The 23,853-nt window shown below is 34.0% G+C and overlaps 1 protein-coding gene across 1 annotated transcript in view; it reads left to right on the plus strand.

Moving 5' to 3' along the window:
- SEMA3E (semaphorin 3E) overlaps window positions 1-23,853 on the plus strand; it is a 257,351-nt gene that overhangs the window by 210,607 nt on the left and 22,891 nt on the right. The window contains exons 6-13 of the mRNA XM_024738432.1: window positions 8,681-8,800; window positions 10,067-10,209; window positions 11,276-11,390; window positions 11,825-11,894; window positions 14,724-14,868; window positions 16,963-17,185; window positions 19,931-20,022; window positions 22,249-22,290. Coding sequence (XP_024594200.1) covers window positions 8,681-8,800; window positions 10,067-10,209; window positions 11,276-11,390; window positions 11,825-11,894; window positions 14,724-14,868; window positions 16,963-17,185; window positions 19,931-20,022; window positions 22,249-22,290 — 950 coding nt within the window. The remainder of the gene's footprint in view (window positions 1-8,680; window positions 8,801-10,066; window positions 10,210-11,275; window positions 11,391-11,824; window positions 11,895-14,723; window positions 14,869-16,962; window positions 17,186-19,930; window positions 20,023-22,248; window positions 22,291-23,853) is intronic.

The raw sequence follows: 23,853 nt of genomic DNA on the forward strand, positions 1-23,853 counted from the left end.
TTAAAAATTATAGATTTTTTTTTTTTTTTTTTTTTGTGATACGTGGACCTCTCACTGTTGTGGCCTCTCCCGTTGCGGAGCACAGGCTCCGGACGTGCAGGCTCAGCGGCCATGGCTCACGGACCCAGCCGTTCCGCGGCACGTGGGATCTTCCCGGACCGGGGCACGAACCCGTGTCCCCTGCATCAGCAGGCGGACTCTCAACCACTGCGCCACCAGGGAAGCCCAAGAATATAAGATTTTTAAGAAAATACTGTGATATCCTGAGTTCCGCTGCTCACTCATATATGTGTGTGTGTAAACACAATATGAGGAGGGGAGGTTTTAAATATGGAAATTGAGTTGCTTAAGTCAGTTTGGACTTAGTAGGAATCAGAACCTTAAGAATGCCACTTTTGGAGAATGCCAGATTCATAAATGTTAGAAATTCGTGGTAGATTGGCAGCATATGAGTTAAAATACATGCATTTGATAGACTCATACAATTTTTTTCTAATGTTTTTAGTGATTTTTGTAACTTCATAGATTTAAGATTTGAATATGTCCGGAAGAAAGAGACTGTCTTATCATCTTTCTTTTACCATACAATATATTGCACAGAAAAGGCCTCCTATAAATATCGACTGAATGAAATACTCCCTGAGCTTCCTAAACAAACAAACCAAAAATAAATTTGGGGATAATATTCACAAGAATATTATAAAAGGTATTGAAAGTCAAAAATTACACAGTAAACGCTACTTCTCTAGTAAAATCCTAAGAAGATTGGAAGAGAACACCATTTATTTTGAACATTTCTTTTAATGGTTAAAAGTAATTTTTTTTTAGCCACTCACCACTCAGCCTCCTTGGAGCTTGTTTTTGCATGAAACCAGGAATTTGAAACTGAATTTTTTTTAAGAGGGGAAATATTACTGGAGGGACATTTCCAAGTGAATTTCACTGAACTTCCAAATCGAATTACACGACGCCAAAATGTGAAGTGCTTGCCATCTGGGTGACTGTTTCGCTTATTCAGAAAAGAAATCAAATCATCAGAGCCCTCCAAGCTAAACACAAAAGTTATAGAATAATCCCTGCAAAGAGCAGAAATAAAAATATAATTCTTCTCATTTATCCGCTAGCTTTCATCCCAAAGTACCTTTGAGATATCATTCACTTACTGTGGATATGCAGCAGCCACTGGGATGGAAATCTGATAACCTATGTGAGCCAGCAACTCTTTAAAAGACAGGAAGTAGAAATAATTCACCCAATTGAAAAAGCAGCAGGAATTTGGACTGGAAAAAATGGAGCTACCTGAGTTGGAATTTGGTAGGCTTGGTGCAGCTTACTCTGACAGGAAAAGAATGCATTAACGTGGAATTTTATGACCACACATGTTCTCTGCCGATGGGTTAGGACAGGACTCCAGCAAAAAGGTGACCATCTTTAGACCATTTCTGCTTCTTTGTTTCTTTGTTAATTATAGGTCACACTTAACTTTTAATACCTGTTCACATTAAGATTCACTTTCATCATTAAAAAAAAACCCATCAAATTTGTAACAATAGTCATAAAACTAACAAGGCCCCCAAAGAAAAAAACATGCTCACATATCTGAGAATTTCTTATAATAACTTTAGATACAAGTTTCATTTTATTTAACATAAATTCTGTTGACTTAAGATCACATGGAGTAAAAGCTTACTGAAAAACTAAGTAAAGAATAAATATTATTTGTTAGGTGAAAGACAGGTTAATGAACACTTTTATAAAATTTATAGTCTAATTTAGAATGGAAATGTTAGTAACTGGCAATGATTCTGTGTGAAACAAGATTTAAGGAGTGAAACAAGGTTTAAGGAGTAATAGCTCTTTATTGAGCTATGTTCTATATGTTCAGAAGCCAATCAAAATGAAATCATACATTAATTAGGTTTGCTCTTTAAATGTCACTTTGTATTAACAGAATTTACCTTGGTGATATATAAATTCATATCACAGGTACAATATTTCTATATGTTTAACCACACTTTCCCTCTACGGTGATTACTAATATTACATTTAAAGTGGTCTTAAATAACTGGTTGAAGAATGCAAGACATTATAATCGGGTTTTAAAAACAGTTTTTTGAAACAATGAATTACTTAGTAAAATGAATTGCTGCATTACTTGTCTGTACCTTTCAAGTCAGCGAAAGTTACTTAGGACTTATCTTGCCACTAAAAATTATTAGGTTTGGTGGCCGGCCAAATAAAAATTCAGGAAGGGGCTTCCCTGGTGGCGCAGTGGTTGAGAGTCCGCCTGCCGATGCAGGGGACACGGGTTCGTGCCCCGGTCCGGGTAGATCCCACATGCCGCAGAGCAGCTAGGCCCGTGAGCCATGGCCGCTGAGCCTGCGCGTCCGGAGCCTGTGCTCCGCAATGTGAGAGGCCCACGTACCACAAAAAAAAAAAAGAAAAAACAAAAAACCAGGAAATATTTTCTTTATGTCATTTTGGTCAGGAAGGAAAAGTATTAGCTGACTTTTTTGCATCTGTTTACATTTGATATAATATTGCAGTATTCTTTTTATTAAGTTGATAGCACCTTCAGTAACTTTGGGATTTCTTTAATAGTTTGTCAGCTCAATTCTATTGCTACTGTTTTAAAACGTTTCATTCTGACCCAGATTTTTATTACCAGTTCTAGGTGTAATTTAATACATACCATACCTAAAGTACCTAAGGTATGCTAATGTACATGTTACTGGTGTTTGGGGGAAAACCACTCTGATTTGTCAGGTACCTTTTCACACTTTGCTAGCTTTGTTGTTAGAATTTTTAGGATACTTTCAAGTTAAAGACTTACTGAATTTTATATCAACAAACAACCATGAATGAGGTATTTCATGGTCACCAAAATTTTCTTTCTGCCCTTTTCATGTCTTATGTTACATTTTACAGCAAATAAAACTACAAAAGTTTACAGCTGCTGAAATTTTCTTCCTGCACTTTTATTCATCATAATGAGACCTTTGTGAATATATCCCCTCATTACAGATTCTGTGAATTAAAGGTCAATGTCAGTTGAATGAAAGGGAGTCGGAATTCATGCAGGGAAAATTTAAGTGATTATCTCAAGCTCTAATACCATTAAAACTTTTTTTTACAAATAAATGTTTCTATTTTATTAACTGTATATTCAAGGCAGAATTACAAATGAATAGTTCTGGCACAAAATAGGACTTCATAAATGTTAGAAAAATAAATGAAATCATCGAAATGAAGGTAAAGTGTATGTCTTTATAATGACAACCTCTATAAACATAAGTGAATGTGCTGGCTCGTTTCTTGAATTCGTCCCAACTGTGTAGAAACTTATGCCTTTAGCATGTTCCTATGCCTAAAGAATATGTGTAATTTCTTATGCAGGTTAAGACTGCTGTGCTTTGTCATTTGGCAGAATGCCAAGTATCCACATGCTTACTGTTGCTTCTGGCCATTAACTGCTAGTTGCTAATGAGCTATTTGAATACTTGCTTATGGTTTCCTCAAAAAAAGAAGAAAAAAAATGTCGTCTTCAATTCCCCATTGACATTCTCCCCCTTAGAAATCTGATTTGACCATGCTGGTAGCAATGTCACTGTTTTGCCACCAGGGAAACTCAGTACTGTCATGGATGCTAGCAAATGCAAATGAACAGATTCAGAACGCAGTTTTCTTTCTTCCTTCATACGTCAGAAACCACCTTCTTGACATTGATAGCTAATGCTAGCTATTTGCCAAAGCAAAAACAAATAGAAAGTCCAAACATAACATAACTAATAAAAGGACCTGCTTTTCCTGATTTCTTTCAGCATCCTACACAGACCGTGAGTGTAAACTGGGAGGTTGGAACCTGTGGACCATTCTTATCCATCCTCATCCTCCCAAGTGCATTTTGTTTCTCGTTGCAATTATGCATGTAATAATCACTCTGTGAAATAGTGCAAAAGTAGAATGATTTTCTAACAAAATGATACAGTTCAGTTATAAAATGAGGTAGTTAAATCCATCTTTAGCCATGTCTTTTCCATGAGACGAACATGTTTCACATTATTCAGATTTGTAGACATTTACAACATAAATAGGAGAAATGCTTGAGCAAGACTTAAGAAAATAAGAAGGGCATGAAAAACTGAATTTTTCTCACTAAACACTTAAAATCTGTATTTACAACATGGTGAGTAAAAACTCTAATCGATTAATAATACCATCTATGAACTAAGCTCTTGTTAAGGTTGATAAAATATTAAGGCAATGAAGTATGTTTCACTAAAACTTTAACTGGAGTTTGTATTGTAAAAAAAGGAGTTGTGTAGAAAAGTATTTTACTTATGCATTTTAACTTAGAATTATTCACAATGGGTTTGTTTTTGTATCGCCAAGGTCAAATGATTGTTTTATTTTCTTTCCTACAAACTAGTTGAGAGTAGACACAGTCTTTTGGGGCTGAAACTATTGGGGACAAATACTAGAAGAAGATAGAGTCCCTGTGTTCCTGGATTAAAATTATTAAATATAGTCTTTTTGAGGAACAAAGAACTCTGCTATTCATATAAATGCCAACAGTTTTTTCTTTCTTTTGATATTTTCTCCCTGAAGCATTTTTGAAAAATCAGAATCTTGTCCTGAGGTTTTTGTTTTTATTGTATTTCATAGTTTTTTAAAAAATTTAAACACTAAAAGTTTTAGATTTATTCACTTGTTAATTAACTCATTAGTGCCATTCTTTGATTCAACAAATGCTTATTGAGCATTTTCTGTATTCCAGACGCTCTACAGGATATTGGTGACAAAAGAATATAATAAGACACATCAAGAAGTCTGCATTCTAGTGAGGAATAATGTCAAACACAGGAGACAAACTATAGTAGGATGAGAAATATGATAGGCATGGGGGCTATGGTGGTACTAGGAGCTACTAAACTAACACAAGTTCGGTCAGGGAAAGCTTCATGGAGAAAGTGGGCCGTGGCCAGGTAAATGGGAGGTGAAGTGGGAAGGTGGGGGGAGGTGCAGAATTCCAGGCAAAGAACATACAAATCAAAAAACGGGCAGCAGAGAGAACAGAAAAGCTTGGCAACCTCAGGAAATCACTTGTACACCTCTCTGATTGTCCAAATAACCGAGGCAGTGAGATTCCGAACAGTTTTGCCACAAGCAGTAGGTTTGGGGCTGGGGGCTTAGTTTGCCAGATTTCCAGTGCAGAATTGTTTCCACTCTTCTGGTATCTGTACACAGAGACTATTGTTGAACATGACAATGATAAGTTACATTCACCTGTCAAAATACCCTGCAGATGTGTTTTATTTTTTAATGATAACCAACTAACATTAACATAACATCAGTTACCATCAGAAGCCAGTGCTATAACAATGAAACATATGGCATACAAGTCAAATTGGTTATTTATATTCAGAATATCAAAATAGATACCAGTAAACTTTGTGACCAAGCTAATACATTTATTAAATATCATGTCTGTATAGACATAGAAAACTAAAAATTTGAGTAGTTCTGTTCTTATCATTGAAAATCTAAAACATATTTTACTATTTGTATGAAATTTTTTTTAATCCGTGAAAATATGAATTATCCAGATATTATTTTTTGCTCTATACAATACCAAAATATTGATTCACAAATTGTCTCTATACCAAATAGTTATAATTTTAAAGTTTTCAACTAGAAACTATGTACTTGCCATAAATAATATCAATTATAATAATGTTGATTATTTTTGCTCATTTAATTACTATTAGTTAACTTTGTGCCTAAAGCTTTATTCTCATTATTTTTCATTAAAGTGTTTATTTTTTCTTAGGAAAGTATGTTACGAAACATCATTATTATCTATTACTATAAATTTATTTTGTTCTTCACACTGATAATAAAATATGAAAGGAGAATCTTCCCCTTCTGAGGAAAATCTAATGTTTCCAACAGGAACACAGTTGGTTCAGTTTACATAGCATATAGTTTTTAGCACCTGTCTAGTAGCTTCTTTGAAGTTTAAGTCATACAGTTCATATTGTATTATTTGAATTGTTCACAAACCATTTTCTTTTATCTGGATACAAAAAGGGAAATTGGGTAAATTTGGTACTATATCATCTTTTCCTTTTTGCAGATAACCTGCCCTGGATGTATATTTGGTATCGTATGGCTCCATCTAGTGGCTGCAAGGGGAACTTTTTTGCTAAAGTTGTAGAATTGATTACAAGTAGAATTTGGAAACAGTGTTCAAATTGGGATAAGTGCAAGAAAATCGATGTGAACTAAAATAAAGATTATTTTTCCAAAGTAATATTTTCAGATATAAAAGTTCTGTAAATATTTTAGGAAATTGAATTACATTAAATATGAAAAACTTAAGAAATATAAAACTCATGATTTTAAAGAAATCTTTTTTTTGTACCCATTATGAATGAAACATTCAGTCCAGTCCATATTAGAAAAATAAGTTCTGTTTAGGACAGTTTTACAAAATGGCCTTTTTATTTTATTACTGTATTTTATTGAAGTACAGTTGATTACATATATATATTCTTTTTCAGATTCTTTTCCATTATAGGTTATTACAAGATATTGATAATAGTTCCCTGTGCTATACAGTAGATCCTTGTTGTTTATCCATTTTATGTATAGTAGTATGTATCTATTAATCCCAGATTCCCAATTTATTCCACCCCTCCCTTTCTCCTTTGGTAACCATAAGTTTGTTTTCTATGTCTGTGGGTCTATTTCTGTTTTGTAAATAAGTTCATTTGTATCATTTTTTTTTAGATTCCACATGTAAGTGATAACACATGATATTTCTTTCTGTGTCTGACTTACTTCACTTAGCATGAAAATCTCCAGGTCCATCCATGTAAGATGGCCTTTATATTTTTATGGAAACTGTAACCAAGTACAATAATTTTTTAAAATTTCAGAATAACCCTTGCTCTGGTGGTTCAATAGTCAAGTAACTCTTGTGCGTGAACTCGTTCATTTCTGCCATAGAGTTGATGATCTCCAAGGCCTTTTAATGAATTCAGCATGACTCTCTTTTATCTATGTTCAAGTAGTACAGACTGAACCCCACATATGGTTCATATCCCTAACCACTGAATACATTTTATCCCAAAATACTCTTTTTCCACATGGATATAAAACTTCTGGTGAAGACAGCGCTGATTGAATTTGATACAAATTATGTTGTTCTTCCCCCCTTCTAGTTTCAAAGAATATGCTTAAATAAGAGTTCTGATATAACTCTTCTCTACCAAATTTTATTTTCTTAAGTCAGGAAATAAAGCATCTTTATTTTTTAGTTTTTGTTATTTTCCTTATCATATTTCTCATTCAGCATGTATTGAATATACAGGATGAACTAAACAAATACAGCTTCTTTTTTAATTTGTTGTCCTGAAAATTTTCAAATATAAAGAAAAATTGAAAGAGGAATAAAAAAGTTATAGCATTTACCTTGGCCCACCAACTGTTAATATTCTACCACATTTGCCTCTGTCTCTCCTGTCTCTCTCTCTCTTTCTCACTTATTATAATATATATAGTTTAAAAGTGAATTCCTTTGCGAAGGACCTGAATTTTATTTGTTTGTATCTTGTATAGTTTTTAAGTATCCATAGTGGGTTTTGTGAACCAAAAAAACCATTTATGGTTACTTGTCTTTTTGTAAATGAAGAATAGTTTATTATAGTAACATTTATCAAAACTTAGTTTTCTTGTTTTTAAATTCAATTTATAGCTCACTTTTCTTTTTCTAAATCTAAATCTAACAAAAGCAATCATCTTTACTTTTGAAAAATTGTTAGTTATCTCAAGGTGGAAATAAACTTCCTACAGTGATCCTATTTACAACTCAGTTGATTACTTTCTCAAATTTTAAACCATACAAATATATTTACTCTGTTCAAGTTTTTTTAAAGTTTTAAAGACCTTACCTTAGAGAAAACCCTTCATAAATATCGAAACAATTTTTAAATCTAATCAATAAAATTTATAAATATGACACTCAAGTTTTGTTGCAGCTAACTTCATTCGTTCTGTTGACTGCCTGATTAAATTATGAGCTCTTTCTGTCGTTTCTGTGTAAATAAGCCACACACTTACAAATTAAATGACAACTAATTGGGTCATATACAGCTTTGTCAGACTTTGTGGTTCCTGCCTTAAAATCATGTCGATGGAAGCAATTTCTTACTACAAGAAGAATTTGAGTTAGCTGACTCACATATAATACCAGTCCTAATACTAATACCAATACCAATACTAATACCCTGATGATATGAAGGTTAAAAGAAGTTTATTAAAATACCATAAAGCCAGGTTATTTATCAGATACTCGTGTAGGCCTTAGTATATACCAGCTACTCTTCTAAATGCTTTACTCTTAACAACACTTCTGAGTTCTAGTCCCTTATTTGTAAATGTGGAAACTGAGGTGCAGAGAAGTCAAGCAATTTGCCCAAGTTCACACATCTAGTAAGTGGAAGAGTCACAGTTCAAACCCTGGCTATCTGACTGTACCATATATGCTCTTAGCAGTAGTATCTGTTTCATTAGGCCGTATACACGGGAAACCTGGATATGTGTATTGTAACTGTAGTTTTATACATTGTCATCAGACCCAGAAACGAATACTGACTTCTCTGATGTTTTCCTACAGGTAGTGAATTGTTTGCTGGACTCTACAGTGACTACTGGGGCAGAGACGCTGCCATTTTCAGGAGCCTGGGGCGACTGGCTCATATCCGCACTGAACACGATGACGAGCGCCTGTTGAAAGGTAGGATTGAGGAGAAAAGCATATGTAAATCAGAACGGAAAGCAAGTCCAGAGCTCTTGGGAAACTTGCCATTTTGATAGCAATAACAATACAAATGTAATTTATAGTTTTCACAACTTTCAGGGGTTTTTTCCTTAGCAATATTCCCGAATTAAAATATTATATATGATATATGTATATCATTTTATAGCAGAGTGGATCCGCTTTAGTATACAACCAGATTACCCTCATAGCAATAGTTAGAAATCAAGACTTAAATGAACAAGACAAATATATGAAAAGTGAAAACCCCTTTCATCCAATAAGTTGCTTTGTTTTCTCTTGTCAGTTGGTATAATTTTGCATGAATTGATTGCTTTGCTTTGCTTGTTTTAATAGGATCACATTGTACTTGAGAGACAAATGAAATTCTAAGAGAGTCACTCGGCATTCATTTACATAGAATCCTTTGTAAGGAATCATGTGTACATTTTGGCACATTGGTATATCTAGGGGCTAAAATCATTTTATAGTGAGTGGTTTCATCATTTTCAGCCTTTTTATTAAGCTTTAGAGTGTATAATCATTATTGGCAGCATTTTATCATTAAAATATTTGACATTCCATATCAGTCAAAGGTCATTCCCTCAGATCCCTTTGATTACAAATACAAAAACTTAAACTGGTCTTCCATGAGCTGGACTGATAGATAATTTATGAATTAAAAAAATAATGATAGACTTCTTTACTAAAATATTTTACATATATTGAGTTTAATATATGCCTCCCATATATACATGGGAGGAAATTCATGGAGATTATTATCATGCTGCTCTTAATCTGTTCTTCTTTGAATTCATTTCAGGTCTATAATGTATGCTATTTGAAATTGATTTATTTCCCTCCAACTCAGTTAAATTTTAAATACCCTAACATTTCTTAAAAATTGTTGATTTGGGGCTTCCCTGGTGGCGCAGTGGTTGAGAGTCCGCCTGCCGATGCAGGGGACACGGATTTGTGCCCCGGTCCGGGAAGATCCCACATGCCGCGGAGCGGCTGGGCCCGTGAGCCATGGCCGCTGAGCCTGCGCATCCGGAGCCTGTGTTCCGCAAAGGGAGAGGCCACAACAGTGAGAGGCCCGTGTACTGCAAAAAAAAATTGTTGATTTGCACAGAATATGGAGATAGCTACATGATTTTAATGTTTAGTACAAAATTTCAAGGGAAATATATTAACTTACTTTGTTGTAACAGTTACTACATTTTCATCTGTTTTTTACTTCTCTAGAACCAAAATTTGTAGGTTCGTACATGATCCCTGACAATGAAGACCGAGATGACAACAAAGTGTATTTCTTTTTTACGGAGAAGGCCCTGGAGGCAGAAAACAATGCCCAGGCAATTTACACCAGAGTGGGGCGACTCTGCGTGGTGAGGACTGCCTTCCTCTCTCACTAAGCTTGCCTAACTCGCAATTTATGGTCAGGCCTTTGTTCATTTTATAGTAGGTTTCTACTGTAAAATATTTTCTTCTATTCTCTTAGACTCCCTAAAATTAGTATTTACTATCTAGTCTTCAGACTTCGTATCTACTGAAAGTTTAATCTGAAAAGAGCTTTGCATTTTGTGTGATTTTCTCCATTTTCAAAGCCCTACTAAGAAATGGCCTATAATTAGGCTATACTTCTTCCTACACAGAAGTTTGAGCTCCATTTTAAGAAGTTAATTTCACCCAAATCTTGCAAGTTTCTTTAATCCACATTCTAAATAATTTACATAAGCATGTTTCAACAATTCAGATGGTTGATTCTATAGGAAAAACATATATAGTTTTGTTGGGCATAGTCCGATAGGTTGTTTTCTGAACATTCAGAACCAACTGCGGTAGCCATGTATATTGAGAGAATGCTATTAGTGTTATAAATGTGAAGTTATTTTGATATTTAAGAAGATACTTGAATAAATTTAAGAAGATGTTTATACGTATGTTCAGTATATATGTATGTGTATATATATTCACATATACACACATACGTATTTTATGTATGTGTGCAAATATGTATGCCTGTTATGTGTATGTGTGCTTGTGTGTTAGTATTTCAAGCCTCTTTCCCTAAAATAAGAAAAAGAGGTGGATGCTTCTGTACTTCTGAGATAAGCGGATTATTTATCAATAAAATAATAATAAACGTTACTGTATCATAAAGCTTACTACTTTATTTAGGAAAGTGTACTCTACTCTCTACTAACGTTGTTTAATACCTGGAAACTGTATTTAATGGGCCAGGGGGAAAGTACACTGACAAGGCAGAATGTGCAAACCTAAAGAAAAAGTTGATGGGGCATTGCATCTTTAATATTATTTGAAGATTATGCTCAAATTTTCACATTAAATAAAAGAACTGTAACTCTTGCCATCTGCAGGTTTAATGGTACAAAATCTGTTGTTGATAAAAGTTCTCTGGGTACCCATTTACCTGCTTTCTGTTTTTTACAGAACGATGTAGGAGGACAGAGAATCCTAGTGAACAAGTGGAGTACTTTCCTGAAAGCTAGACTGGTGTGCTCAGTACCAGGAATGAATGGAATTGATACATATTTTGATGAATTAGGTAAATATTATTGGGAGAGCTAAATTTTCCTCTTCGATATATATGCTTCTTTGTATAACTCTCACTGTTTCTAGCACATATGGAAAATTTGCTTTCTGCAGTAATTGACTTCTATCTAACTTGGAGCAAGTTTCTATTCTTTTCATCTTGGCCAGGTCCACGTATGGAGACAAGGGAGTTGTGGGAACAGAAGGACCCCTCTTGTTAGTTTAGAGTCGGCGCCTCTAGTTTCCTCCATGAGGCCCAGCTCACAGTCATCTTGAACGGTCATCAGTCTCACTGTGTTGTGATTTGGTCATTGTTATATGACTGTATATGGAAATTTATATCTTAAAATCTATCATGGGTTCTAAACTATTTTATGACAATATATTTTCTTCACATGCAACGAGGGCTAAACATATTAAGTAACATAATGGTCTTTAATGTTTCAGAGGATGTTTTTTTGCTGCATACCAGAGATCATAAGAACCCAGTGATATTTGGACTCTTCAACACTACCAGGTGAGAAATTTATATGGCCAGTCAAAAAACATCATGAAACAAAGGATGCCAAACCCCTTCACCGTATATGCAATTGAAAATACTACTGACCAATGAGTTGTTCTCACTTTCTGTACTTTATAAGTCACCAATTTCTCTTCGTTCTCCTGTGTTTGCAGTTGTACTTTGATGTTTAAAGCCACAATCTCAATTCAGATCCTTATTTGTTTTTGTTTGAAGTGCCAGCGTCCTCCTATGCTCAATGTCCTAAGTTCTTCCCTCTCTGATCTACAACAGAATGATTTTTTTTTTCTCATACAGTTTTTAAGGTACCAGTTCCATGCTATAGAGTCTAGGATAATTCTTTCAATCATCATATACAATTGTCCAAGTCAGGCTTTCAAGGCTCTCTATCAAGTATTCCCCATTCAGGATTGAAAGTTTTTCCTCTAAATTCCCACAAACTCTGCTTTTGACAAGATAATACCTTGTCAGAATCCCAGTCTCTGCTTTCCCCGTGACTGTGATTTTATTTATCTACTTTCTCTTCTAATGCTGATTTATATCAGTTTTTCCAATACTTGTCAATTGCCGTCTTCATGAAACACTCCTTGATTCCTTAATCACAGAGCACTTGGCTCACTCCTTTACTCTGGTTGTCTTGGTCCTATGTAGATTCTTAGAGAACACACATTTATGATTTACCCTCTGAGTTTTAAATTTTAAAAAGGTGCTCAAGTTTAGGGCTTATGATCTAGTATTTTTCTCTTTTATGCTTTTGTATTTTGTATCCGTTGAAGAGTGCTGGAAAAATGAATCAGATATTTCGTGTGTTGATACATGAATGAAAAAATGTTATTAGAATCAGTTTTGGTTGAAAGTTTATATATATAATTTCCTGAGTGTCTTTCCAAATAAGGCAGAGTGGAGATGATATGACTGGAATGAGAAATAAAGAATATACTTCAGTTCTCTTGACAGGAAAAGAATGGTATTACTCAATTCTTCGTTTGCATTGCATTGGCCTTAAACTGTTCTATAGTCATGTATACCTTGTTTGCTTAGGATCTCTCCACATAGTTTTTGTTTACTTTTTCAGCAGGTAGTTTATTACGCTCACTTTGAAAAAAAAATAATAAAGCTCTTTCGGTAAGTATCCTGCTATTGTAAGGAGACCTTTTCTTCATCACGGAAACATGGAAACAGTTTTGCTATCAGTTATTCCTTGATGCAAGGAGATGTTGATGTAGATTGGTAGCTATTACAGTCCATGGAAAATCCCTAACTTCTTTTTACACTTCATCTTCTGCCTTATGCCAGTGAAGAATTTATACACTGCATGATAAATCCACGGCTTTATATGATAAATATAAGCTATAGGATAATCAGTATAGATTTTGTTATGGGTTATAATGATCAGTTTATAAGCTGCTTTCATAAATGATAGCATAATGGATCTGTCTGAGATTTCAAAGGCAAGACATTATTTTCTTCCATAATTTCAATCTTGACTGTTCAATTTATACATAATTGTGAGAAAAAGGCTAGCCAGCTGTTACCTGACGTAAAGGTTGCTATCGTAGCATGGTGATCAAAGGTTTATTGCCATGTTAGTTGAAAGACTATCTCTGGTTTTCTCACTGTTGCAGGCATTTCCAGTTGCTTCAAGGTGTGTTATAAGATGTGTGAATTGATGTCCTCAGACAGTAACATAACTGCCGTTCTACAGGTGTCTCAGAATGTAGGAAATGTTACACTTACAAAAAATTTTGCAAAGCACTTTCCCAAACTAATTATTTTAATTCTCACAATAAGGAGGCTAGGGAAGTGTTAGAATTCATTCAGATTATGCCAAATTAAGAAATGCAGCCAGATCTTTAAAACAAATCATTCTAAAATGTCCTTTTGCAGAATCTTATGCCCCCAATAAAGCTTGCTGTAGTTAGTCAACTACTGTCTTTATCTGCGACAAGTAGAAATTTTTATCAAAAAAATAATTTCAGTTGCTAGTAGTTCTGCAGGTAAAGAATCCGAGTTTTTTAGAATGTAAGTCTTTTTCTCAAAATTAATCTGGTGCAGCCCAGTAAACCTTTCCAATGTAGCACTGTTTTCAGTGACCTGAAGGAAGGAATATACAGCAGGCTTATAAATGTTTCTGTGACCCCAAGCTAAAGAATGAAACAAAGCCCCAAATTTTCTTTAGACTTTAAATTGTTCTTCAAATCATATACACTAAGAGAAGTAATAAAATTTGAATAAAATTTATAGCAATATTAACAGCATGGTGAATAGGAAAACACTGTCTACTTGGAAGAGAGGACAACGTACAAGGAGATAAAGCCTTCCTCAACTTGGGAATGAATCTTTAAAATATTAAGGCCAAATCTTAATAAAAAATATAAAAACACAAAAGAATCTGAAAAAGAATATGTGTATATATATATATATATATATATGTATATATATGTGTGTGTGTGTGTGTGTGTGTATATATATGAAAAACTGAATCACTGTGCTGTACACCTGAACCTAACACAGTGTTGTAAATCAACTATACTTCAGTAAAAAAATAAGATTTAACTGGAAAAAAATGAAGTGACACAACTGCTTTTGTGATTCTAACAATGTCATTTTCAATTTATTATAATAAATAGGCAAAAAATGGTAAATTTTGGAGTTTCCATACTTGAAATATTGCAGTAGTTAATATCTCTAGAATATCCTGTGCTTAAGAGATTGCAAGTCTTTTATCCAAAAGACTTCATCCTTATCTATGTTGTCTGCGGGGCTTGACTCGGTGACCTCCTAGTCTGTTCCAGAATAGTAACTTATCTTTTATTTTTTTTTTAGTAATATATTTAGAGGGCATGCTATATGTGTCTATCACATGTCCAGTATCCGGGCAGCCTTTAATGGACCGTATGCACATAAGGAAGGACCTGAATACCACTGGTCACTCTATGAAGGAAAAGTCCCTTATCCAAGACCTGGTTCTGTAAGTTTAGGCGTTTAACAAAGTCTTCTTATTTTTTAGAGACTCTTTTAGTAATATTCTGTTCATTGTTTCAGATGCTTTACTAAATTAGCGTGAAATAGTTAAATTCAGTACCTACAAATATGTTTGATTACTTGCAAGGTAAAGAAATATTACTTCTTGCATCAAGATGTATGCTTGTTATTTAATGAAAAGAATATAATTTAATGAAAAGAATATAATCTAGCATTATAGACTATATATTATTGTTGATATGTTAGCTCTCTATGTAGCTCTCACTAAAATTTTATTTTTAAGGGTACTGGTGAATACAGAAGTATCCAGGAGATGGATATAGCATTATATTCCTCTCAGCCTCTTCAGAAGAATTAGTGCCACGTGTGATTTCCATGCAAGAGAATGTTACCAAATTTTTATTATAATATTTGAGTCAGGCTCTCAGTTCCCTAGGCCACATTTTCTCCCTAATTCTCACTTTAACGTGTCAAGAGGAAGCTTTTTCTCTGGCTCTTCAGAATTTTGAGCACCCCATTTGCCATCCTTGCTGGCCTTGTGGAAGAAAAGTGACAATACAGCTAGCTGTGTTGCTAGAGAATAAGGAGTTGCACCATTTGCCTCTTAACTGATACTACTAAGATCCTCCCTAACTAGCCATTCAAACCTTGTGCTTTTAATGGCACACGCAATGATCATTATGATGAGGATGATTTTGTATCATATGTCCCTGCACCACTAGATTGGGAAAGTGTAGCATCATTGTATCTGCTGTCCATGGAGAACAAATACTGAACTTGTCATGCAAGTCACGGTCTACACTATTATGAGCAGCTGGTGAAAACCCAACGCTAGGCTGATTCCACAAGTGCTTGCAAGTCGAGTAGAAACCATTTTTGCAGAGCCAAAATTCAAAGTGGAAACAAAGCTTACCTACGTTAACAAGTGTGAGGCTTTACCTTTTCAATCACTCTCTCTCACTAGCTTAAAATTATTACTTCCAGGAAGACATAAAGTATATTTGATTTCACTCTATTGATTGAAATTACAATTTAAATGGAGAAAACCCACTCCTGTGGCTTTTGCTTCCAGGCTGGTCCAAAACGTTTCCAATTATATATCATGAAAGTACACTCAAGTGAAAAATTCATGCCAAATTAAGAAATATGGCCCAAATTTTTAAAACAAACCATGAAAAATGCCCTCTTTGCAGAATCTGATTACTAAACTACTGTATTTATACTCTGAAGTGGAAAATTTTTATCAAGGTCATCATTGCAATTGCTGCTGGTTCTGGAGGAAAATATGTGAAATGAGGGAGCGCTTGATAACAAGCATGAATCAACGCAGTTAAAGGTATTCCAAGAAGTAACTTAGGTACCGTTGAACATTTATTTTTAGAGTCAGTGATTTAAGAATTGAGACATGTTATGGCAAATATTTCTTGTTTTCTCAATTTATTGGGTCTAATTCATACAAAAATAATATAAATTCATACAGATTACAGTAGAACAGAGAGGGTTTTTTCCTTATTTAACAACGACGGAATTTGAATAGGTTTCAATGTTACAGCACTAAAATTCTGTAGTCAGTGAGCCAATTGGAACCATCACCAATCACAGTGTCAATAATGGGAAAGCTGTTGTGCGGTTGTGATTCTGAATTTGGGGGGAAGATTTAGCACAGTAAAGGGTCTCTTTGTTTTGCTATAAACCATATATTGTTCATAGCAAATTAAAATTTAATTTACAAATATGAAAAATAAATTTTAGAAGCAGGAAAAATAATTAGAATATTTATAATGTTATACGTTTGTATTACCTCCAGACTATACCAGTATTACATATACTTTACTTTTTCAGTACTTCGCTACTATCTGTCTGTTTCTACTGCTGCATGTTTGAAATAATTCAGTCTCTCTATGCAATTTTTAATGCAGATTTTATTTCTGTAATGAAGAATATATGGTTACTAAATATTGCTAAATGCACAGTTGATTAACTGAACATACCCAGTTTTTGTAATTTTTTTCATAATTGAGTATAAATTTGCTCTTTAGATTTCAGGGGGAAAAAATTCTCTCATGCGTTTGTATTTCAGTGTGCCAGCAAAGTGAATGGAGGGAGGTACGGAACCACCAAAGACTACCCCGATGATGCCATCAGATTTGCAAGAAGCCATCCACTTATGCACCAGCCCATAAAACCTGCCCATAAAAAACCAATACTGGTGAAAACAGATGGAAAGTATAACCTGAAACAAATAGCAGTGGATCGAGTGGAAGCCGAGGATGGCCAATATGATGTCTTGTTCATTGGGACAGGTAAAGAGATTAGAGAGTACTCAGAGAGACATTTAAATTGAACCTTAAAATCAATAACATTATTACATTAAAAAAAACACCACCTATCAACAAAACCCTGGTTGACCCATTGGCTCATTTACATACTACCTGTCTACTGCAATGGAAGAGAAGATTTGGGGTAGTTACAGCACATAATTCCTGACACATGGTCAATACTTAATACATTTGAACAAATGAATACATAAAGTAACGAGTAATTGATGTTAACAAACAATTAACAATGTTGGTTCCAAAAAGAACTCACAGAGGAAGTAGGGTGCCATACAAGGATATCCTGTTACTCCCCCAGGTCCACTGCTACCTTTGGCTGCTCAGCAAGGTCTCAAGATTTTTCAGTCTTTAGGTGAGGTTTAGGTAATTTCACCTAAATCTGTAATCTCAACGATGCTTATCAGGCCCCATCAGAAGTCAACCATGTGTCCCAAACAAGCCAAGCGTTACACATAATGGAGATAAGATTTTAGACCAAAGCTATAATATCCTGCATTAATAAAACAAAGTGTAATAAATATGCTAAAAGTGAATATTTCAAATAAATTTGTAATTTCAGTTAATGCTGTGCATTAGATCTAGCTTGTGGAAGAGAACTTGCAATCTTTTAGCATCCAGGGTAATATGTATCAAATTCTGTCAAGTACTTTAAAATTATATAGTCATTTAAAGAATCTTTAAAATGATCATTTCTTTTTTTTCATATGCATCATGGTAATTGCTACAGCAGATCCTATTTAGAAGAGGAAACATTCTACCATACTTAACTTTAATCATTGACATTTTCTAAAGAGTCATTGCATATGCCCAAATCAGGAATTAGGATATAGCATTAATATTGGTGCTTGAGTTTTTCCAGTCATGCTTTCTGAAAAAGCAAAGATTTAAGTAAGGAGATATTCATCGGATTTCCAGAAATTGATCTCTGGTGCAGGCTGTATTTCATTCATTTATTTTAGGAGGTCAGTAATGTGCTCTACACTGTGGGTTCAAGATCAACAAAGCATCAGATTTCTTTAACAAAGTTAAAGTTACCTGGCCATGAATTCACTTGTAGTGATGTCCAACAGAGTTTAAAAAAAAAAAAAAAAGAATTCCATAAGCAAGAGTAATATTTGATAAAATTAATCATAGAAAAAAGTATGTTATTTTTAAATGAGAAGTCATATATAAGTCCAAGAATGTTTTCAGAAATACTTGTTTATTAGATTGACCAAAGCTATTTGAGAGAATTCCAGAAATATCAGGTATATACTTACACTCTCTTGTAACCTATGTTTAACGTAAAGATATTGTTATATTGAACCACAGCTTTTCAGCACAAAGAACATATTTGATAAATGTGTGATGAGTACAGCATTGGAAAATCCCACAAAATAGTTATTTTTCCCCAAATTTACCAGACACTTGCTTTAATGCTATATAGTCCTTATTGCAAAATCACTGGTTGCAAACTGATAATTTGAGTTTCATCTTTGCTTTTTACTTGATATAATAATTGTGGGATATTTATAATGTGTGCTTGATATGATAATTTTGGTTCCTTTTAATGTATGTTACAGGTAATTGTTATTAGTTTTATTTTAATCAAATTTTATTAACCCAACCGCAAGATTTCATAATTTTTAAACAAATTGCTTAAATACCATAGAAACTCTTGGATCAGAACCTCCAACGTGCTTTTTTCCCCTAAGTTATTTCTAGCCACTACACCAAATCTTTCTTACAAGCAAATTAGCGTCTTATCAAATTTTTCATTGGAAATAACAAGGTCAGAATATCAGAAATAATAAAAATAATGAGCTTTAAAAGGTGAATATAAATTTATAAAATTATTGATAATTGTGGAAGCTAAATGGTTTGTACAGGAGGACTCATTATACTATTCTCTCAATAGCGTATGCTTGAAATTTTTATTAAAAGTGTATATAACCAAATTTGTGGTTACTGGAGGTGAGGGGTGGGAGAATTGGATGAAGGTTGTCAAAGTTACATACTTCCAGTTATGAGATAAATAAGTACTAAGGATATAATGTACACCATGATTAATATAATTAACAGTGCTGTATGTTACATGAAACTTTTTAAGAGAGTAAATTCTAAGAGTTCTCATCACAAGGAAAAAAATTGTTTTTATTTTGTGTCTATATGAGATGATGGATGTTCACTTATTGTGATAATCATTTCATGATGTATGTAAGTCAAATAATTATGCTGTATACCTTAAACTTATACAGTGCTGTATGTAAATTATATCTCATTAAAACTGGAAGGAAAAAATAAAGTATATATAGATATAAACATGTTCTATCTATCTATCTATCTATCTATATAAATTTCCATAATGCGTTGCTTGGAAGGTTCCATAAGATTAAAGGTATAGTTTCTTACAGGGAAGGTAGCTTTAGGTAAAAAGTTTTCTTTCATCATACATCACAGAAGAAGCTAGAATAATTTGCCATCTGTCTTATATTTCGTTAATTCCAAAAGACATTTTGATTTCTGAACCTTTAACTGGATTTTTGAATCAAATTTTTGAAATAATGAATATGAATATGTAAGTAGTCATATTGTTTTCACCAGCAATGATTAAATGTTTTATACATCTAGATTTCAAATCTTATTTGAATTTATGGTCTCTCCATTGTTTTTAATTGTTTGAAAACCAGGTTGTGACAAAGCTTCTAGTTTATCTCTTTTGTTTTCTCACAGATAATGGAATTGTGCTGAAAGTAATCACGATTTACAACCAAGAAACAGAATCAATGGAAGAAGTAATTCTAGAAGAACTTCAGATATTCAAGGTATTTTTAGTGAAAAATATAGCCAACATTTATGTATTACAGACAGTTGCAAGTGAGTCATAAATAGGAAAAACATTACGTCAGTTTTTTTCTAACAGGTATATTGTGAATTCTGAGTGAATTGAAGAATGATTTAAAATTCTGATACATCTATTTGATTCTCATAGACTGTTCAGATGAAGAGGCCAGTATTTACCAAGCATGAAAAGAATTTCATTATATGAACTGTGACATAAAGAAATGACACTTATCCCACAAGTGAATTCTAGAATCATTATTGCAATGTATCATCTTGAACAAATGTACTATCGATATAGACAGTTAAAAAATAGCAGTAGATTTCATGTTGTGGACTTCGTGGTATGGTGAGTAGACTGCTTTTTTATGGCATGCACTTTGCACAGAGAATTTACCAAAAGAGAGAAAACTACAAAACGATAATGGAAAGATTAGACATGACGCAAACAATTGTACATATTGACACACACACACACACACACACACACACAGTAAGTCTCAACATTTGTGGCACTTACCGTCTTTGAAGTCACCCTGAACGCCGAATTAATTAGTAATCATTGCTCCTAGGGGAGATACAGGGTTAAGTTCCTGAGAGTCTCTAGTCACGACATTTTTGTCAACTTATCAATCCATAACCTTGTTTTATGTGTGTTTCTGTTTAAAGACACCTTAGTTAGTATACATAGTTGATTACTTAACGTTGAACTTATGGCTAACAGCACTATAACTAATGCCTGAACAAGGCTTATTTAAAACATGTTTTCTTCATAAGGCACATCAGAGTCTTTTGGAGCTTAGGAACACGAGACAGCACTTCAGCACTATGCTTAGGGGCCTTCTAATCAACACAATCACTAACAAAAAGCACAACAGTATGAAAATGGCGCACTAAATAGACCATGCAAAGGATACCTGTTTACAGTATGAGAGCTGAAACAAGAAGGCAGGGTATCACCTTGACCGACGTCATCTGGGAATGTACACGTTGGGCAACTCAGAGTTTTTGCCATTCTGAGCACACACATGGCTGTGAATGACCGCGAAACACAAGTATTGATATTGGAGTTACAAATAAATTTTGGCAGGTAAGCAAATGTGCAAGAACACAATGTGCAAGTAATGAAGATTGTGTATGTAGGTGATGAATGTATATGAAAACATTTTTGATGAGAAACAGTTTATTTCGCGTAGGCTCTTCTGGAGATTAGATTCCCCATAGCTATGCACAAAGCTAACCACATTCTTATCTCAACCAGAGCAGCTGTGCTTTTGTTTATTTTGCGTATCGGACCTCTGTAAGATTTGATTTCATATTAGGAATCATAGCTCTCATATTAACCACATTCATCACAATGTCTTGTTCATATAAACCCTTAAGAAACATTGTGTTTTGAATGAATAAATGCATGCCTGCGTATATGGTTCTGTAGTTTAAAATAGTTTTAAAAATTTAATAGAGAGGATCAGTTTTTCTCTTTCAAAAAATAATTGTTTGAAGGGTAATTATCCACGGAGCGGATCCCACTTGCCTATGGCTTCTCCACTTTCAGAATTGACTGACTTGGTGGTGTCCTTAGAGACGCTGTCATGTCAGTCACCATCCCTAGAATTGCACATAGGCTCTCAAACTATCCCGTAGATTCATCCTTCCTCTGGTGCAATTCTAAGACAGTGATGACGGCAGTGCATCTTTTTCGAAGCATTCTGGGTTCATGGAAATTGAACTCTAACAGGAAAGTATTTTGTTTAGGCCTGGGTTAAAACAATGAAAGATCACATGGTTTATTGGCAGTAAGACCTATTCAAAGACGTAACTGTTTTACTTCTAATGGTTCAGCTTTCTTTATAAGAAAGAACACTCTGACTTTATTATTTTATTTAAAGATATTTGAGTTTCCAGAGCATGAGTAATATTCAAATGCAAACACAAAAATTATAATCCAGAGACAAACTATAAGATGCTTAGATTATTCACTACTCTTCTCATCCACATTTTGTCCTACTCTACTAGAAAATATATTTTAAAAGAAAGCTGTGTTTCATTTAAGTGTATTTTCCTTTTGATTTACTAAAATGAACGCTGTAGACTGTTTGGCAGCAAACAACTCACATACCTAGTATGATTTCAGGTAATTTATAACCACACTAAGGTATGTTTCTATATTTTTATTCCTAAAAAGGGCACGTATTTTCTTAATTTTTCAGGTTCCAGTTCCGATTATTTCTATGGAGATTTCATCAAAGAGAGTAAGTTGTGTGTGTGGGTGTGTGTGTGTGTGTTCTATATTATCAGATAAGGTCAAAGGATAGAAAGCTTAAGTATGTGTGCTTATTTATTCACAAGTTACAGTTTTATTCTGACAAAAATACATAGTGGTTTACAGGTAATAGATTTCTTCACTTTCTGGTTTTAGAAAGGTTGACAAGAGTAGGTTTACCTCTACAACCATGATAGGACCTTATTCCATGATGTTTTTTTGGTAATGTTTTTGCAAAAAACAATGGTAATGATGGTAATACAAAAGAGTGTACAATGAAACACAAACCTCTTTTCTACTTTACTGGAACCAGCTTCTGGTGTAAATTTCTTCAGAAGTAGTTGTTGCATGTATTACCTCATTTATTTATAAATAACCTTTTATGTTTAGGCAAATGGGAACATGGGATGTTGATTGTTCTGCTACTTCTACTTTTTACTTAATAACATATCTTACAGTTTATTCCACATCACTCTCTATATATCTACATCACTTTTCTACGTTATATGTCAATGTGCGCTGTTGGTGGGAATGTAAATTGGTGTAGCCGCTATGGAAAACAGTATGGATGTTCCTCAAAAAATTAAAAATAGAACTGCCATATGGTCTAGCAATTCTACCTCTGGGTATTTATCCAAAGGAAACAAAAACACTAACTCAAGAAGGTATATGCACCCCCATGTTCATTGAAGGATTGTTTACAATAGCCAAGACATGGAAATGAGCTAAGTGTCCATCTATGAATGACTGGATAAACAAATTTTATATACACACACACGTGCACACACGCACACACACATACATACATATATGCACACACAATGGAGTATTATTCAGCCATAAAAAAGGAAGAAATCCTCCCATTTGTGACAACATGAGTAAACCTTGAGGGCATTATGCTAAGTGAAATAAGTCAGAGAAAGACAAATACCATATAATCTCACTTATATGTGAACTATTGGCAAACAACAACAGCAGCAACAAAAACAAGCTCATAGATACAGAGAGCAGATTGGTAGTCACCAGAGGCAGGGGCTGGGTGAAATGGGTGAAGGTTATCAAAAGGTACAAACCTTTAGTTATAAAATAGGTAAGTCCCGGTGATATAATGTACAGCATGGTGATCATAGTTAACAATACTGTATTGTGTATTTGAAAGCTGCTAAGAGAGTAGATCTTAAAAGTTTTCATCACAAAAAAAAATTTGTAGATTTGTAGTGTGTGGTGAAGGCGGTGAACTAGACTGATTGTGATCATTTCACAGTGTATACAAATGTCGAATCATTATGTTGTACAGCTGAAACTAATATAATGTTATGTGTCAGTTGTATCTCAATTAAAAATGCAAAAAAAGCCCATTTACTTTTCCAGTCTCCTACTGGACATTCCTAGAGGTGTTTTAAAAAGACCTACAGTGTTAGATGACGAAAGACTCTACTTAGATAATGAATAAAGTAGTCAACTTCTTGAGATGTTTGTCAGCCTTGCCCTAGCAATTTTATTACTCATGCATCCAAACCTGTAAAAGTATTTCAGATCTTGGAGAAAGTGA

Source organism: Neophocaena asiaeorientalis, unplaced genomic scaffold, assembly GCF_003031525.2.
Source record: "Neophocaena asiaeorientalis asiaeorientalis breed wild unplaced genomic scaffold, Neophocaena_asiaeorientalis_V1.1 scaffold89, whole genome shotgun sequence".
NCBI classification, from domain to species: Eukaryota; Metazoa; Chordata; class Mammalia; order Artiodactyla; family Phocoenidae; genus Neophocaena; species Neophocaena asiaeorientalis.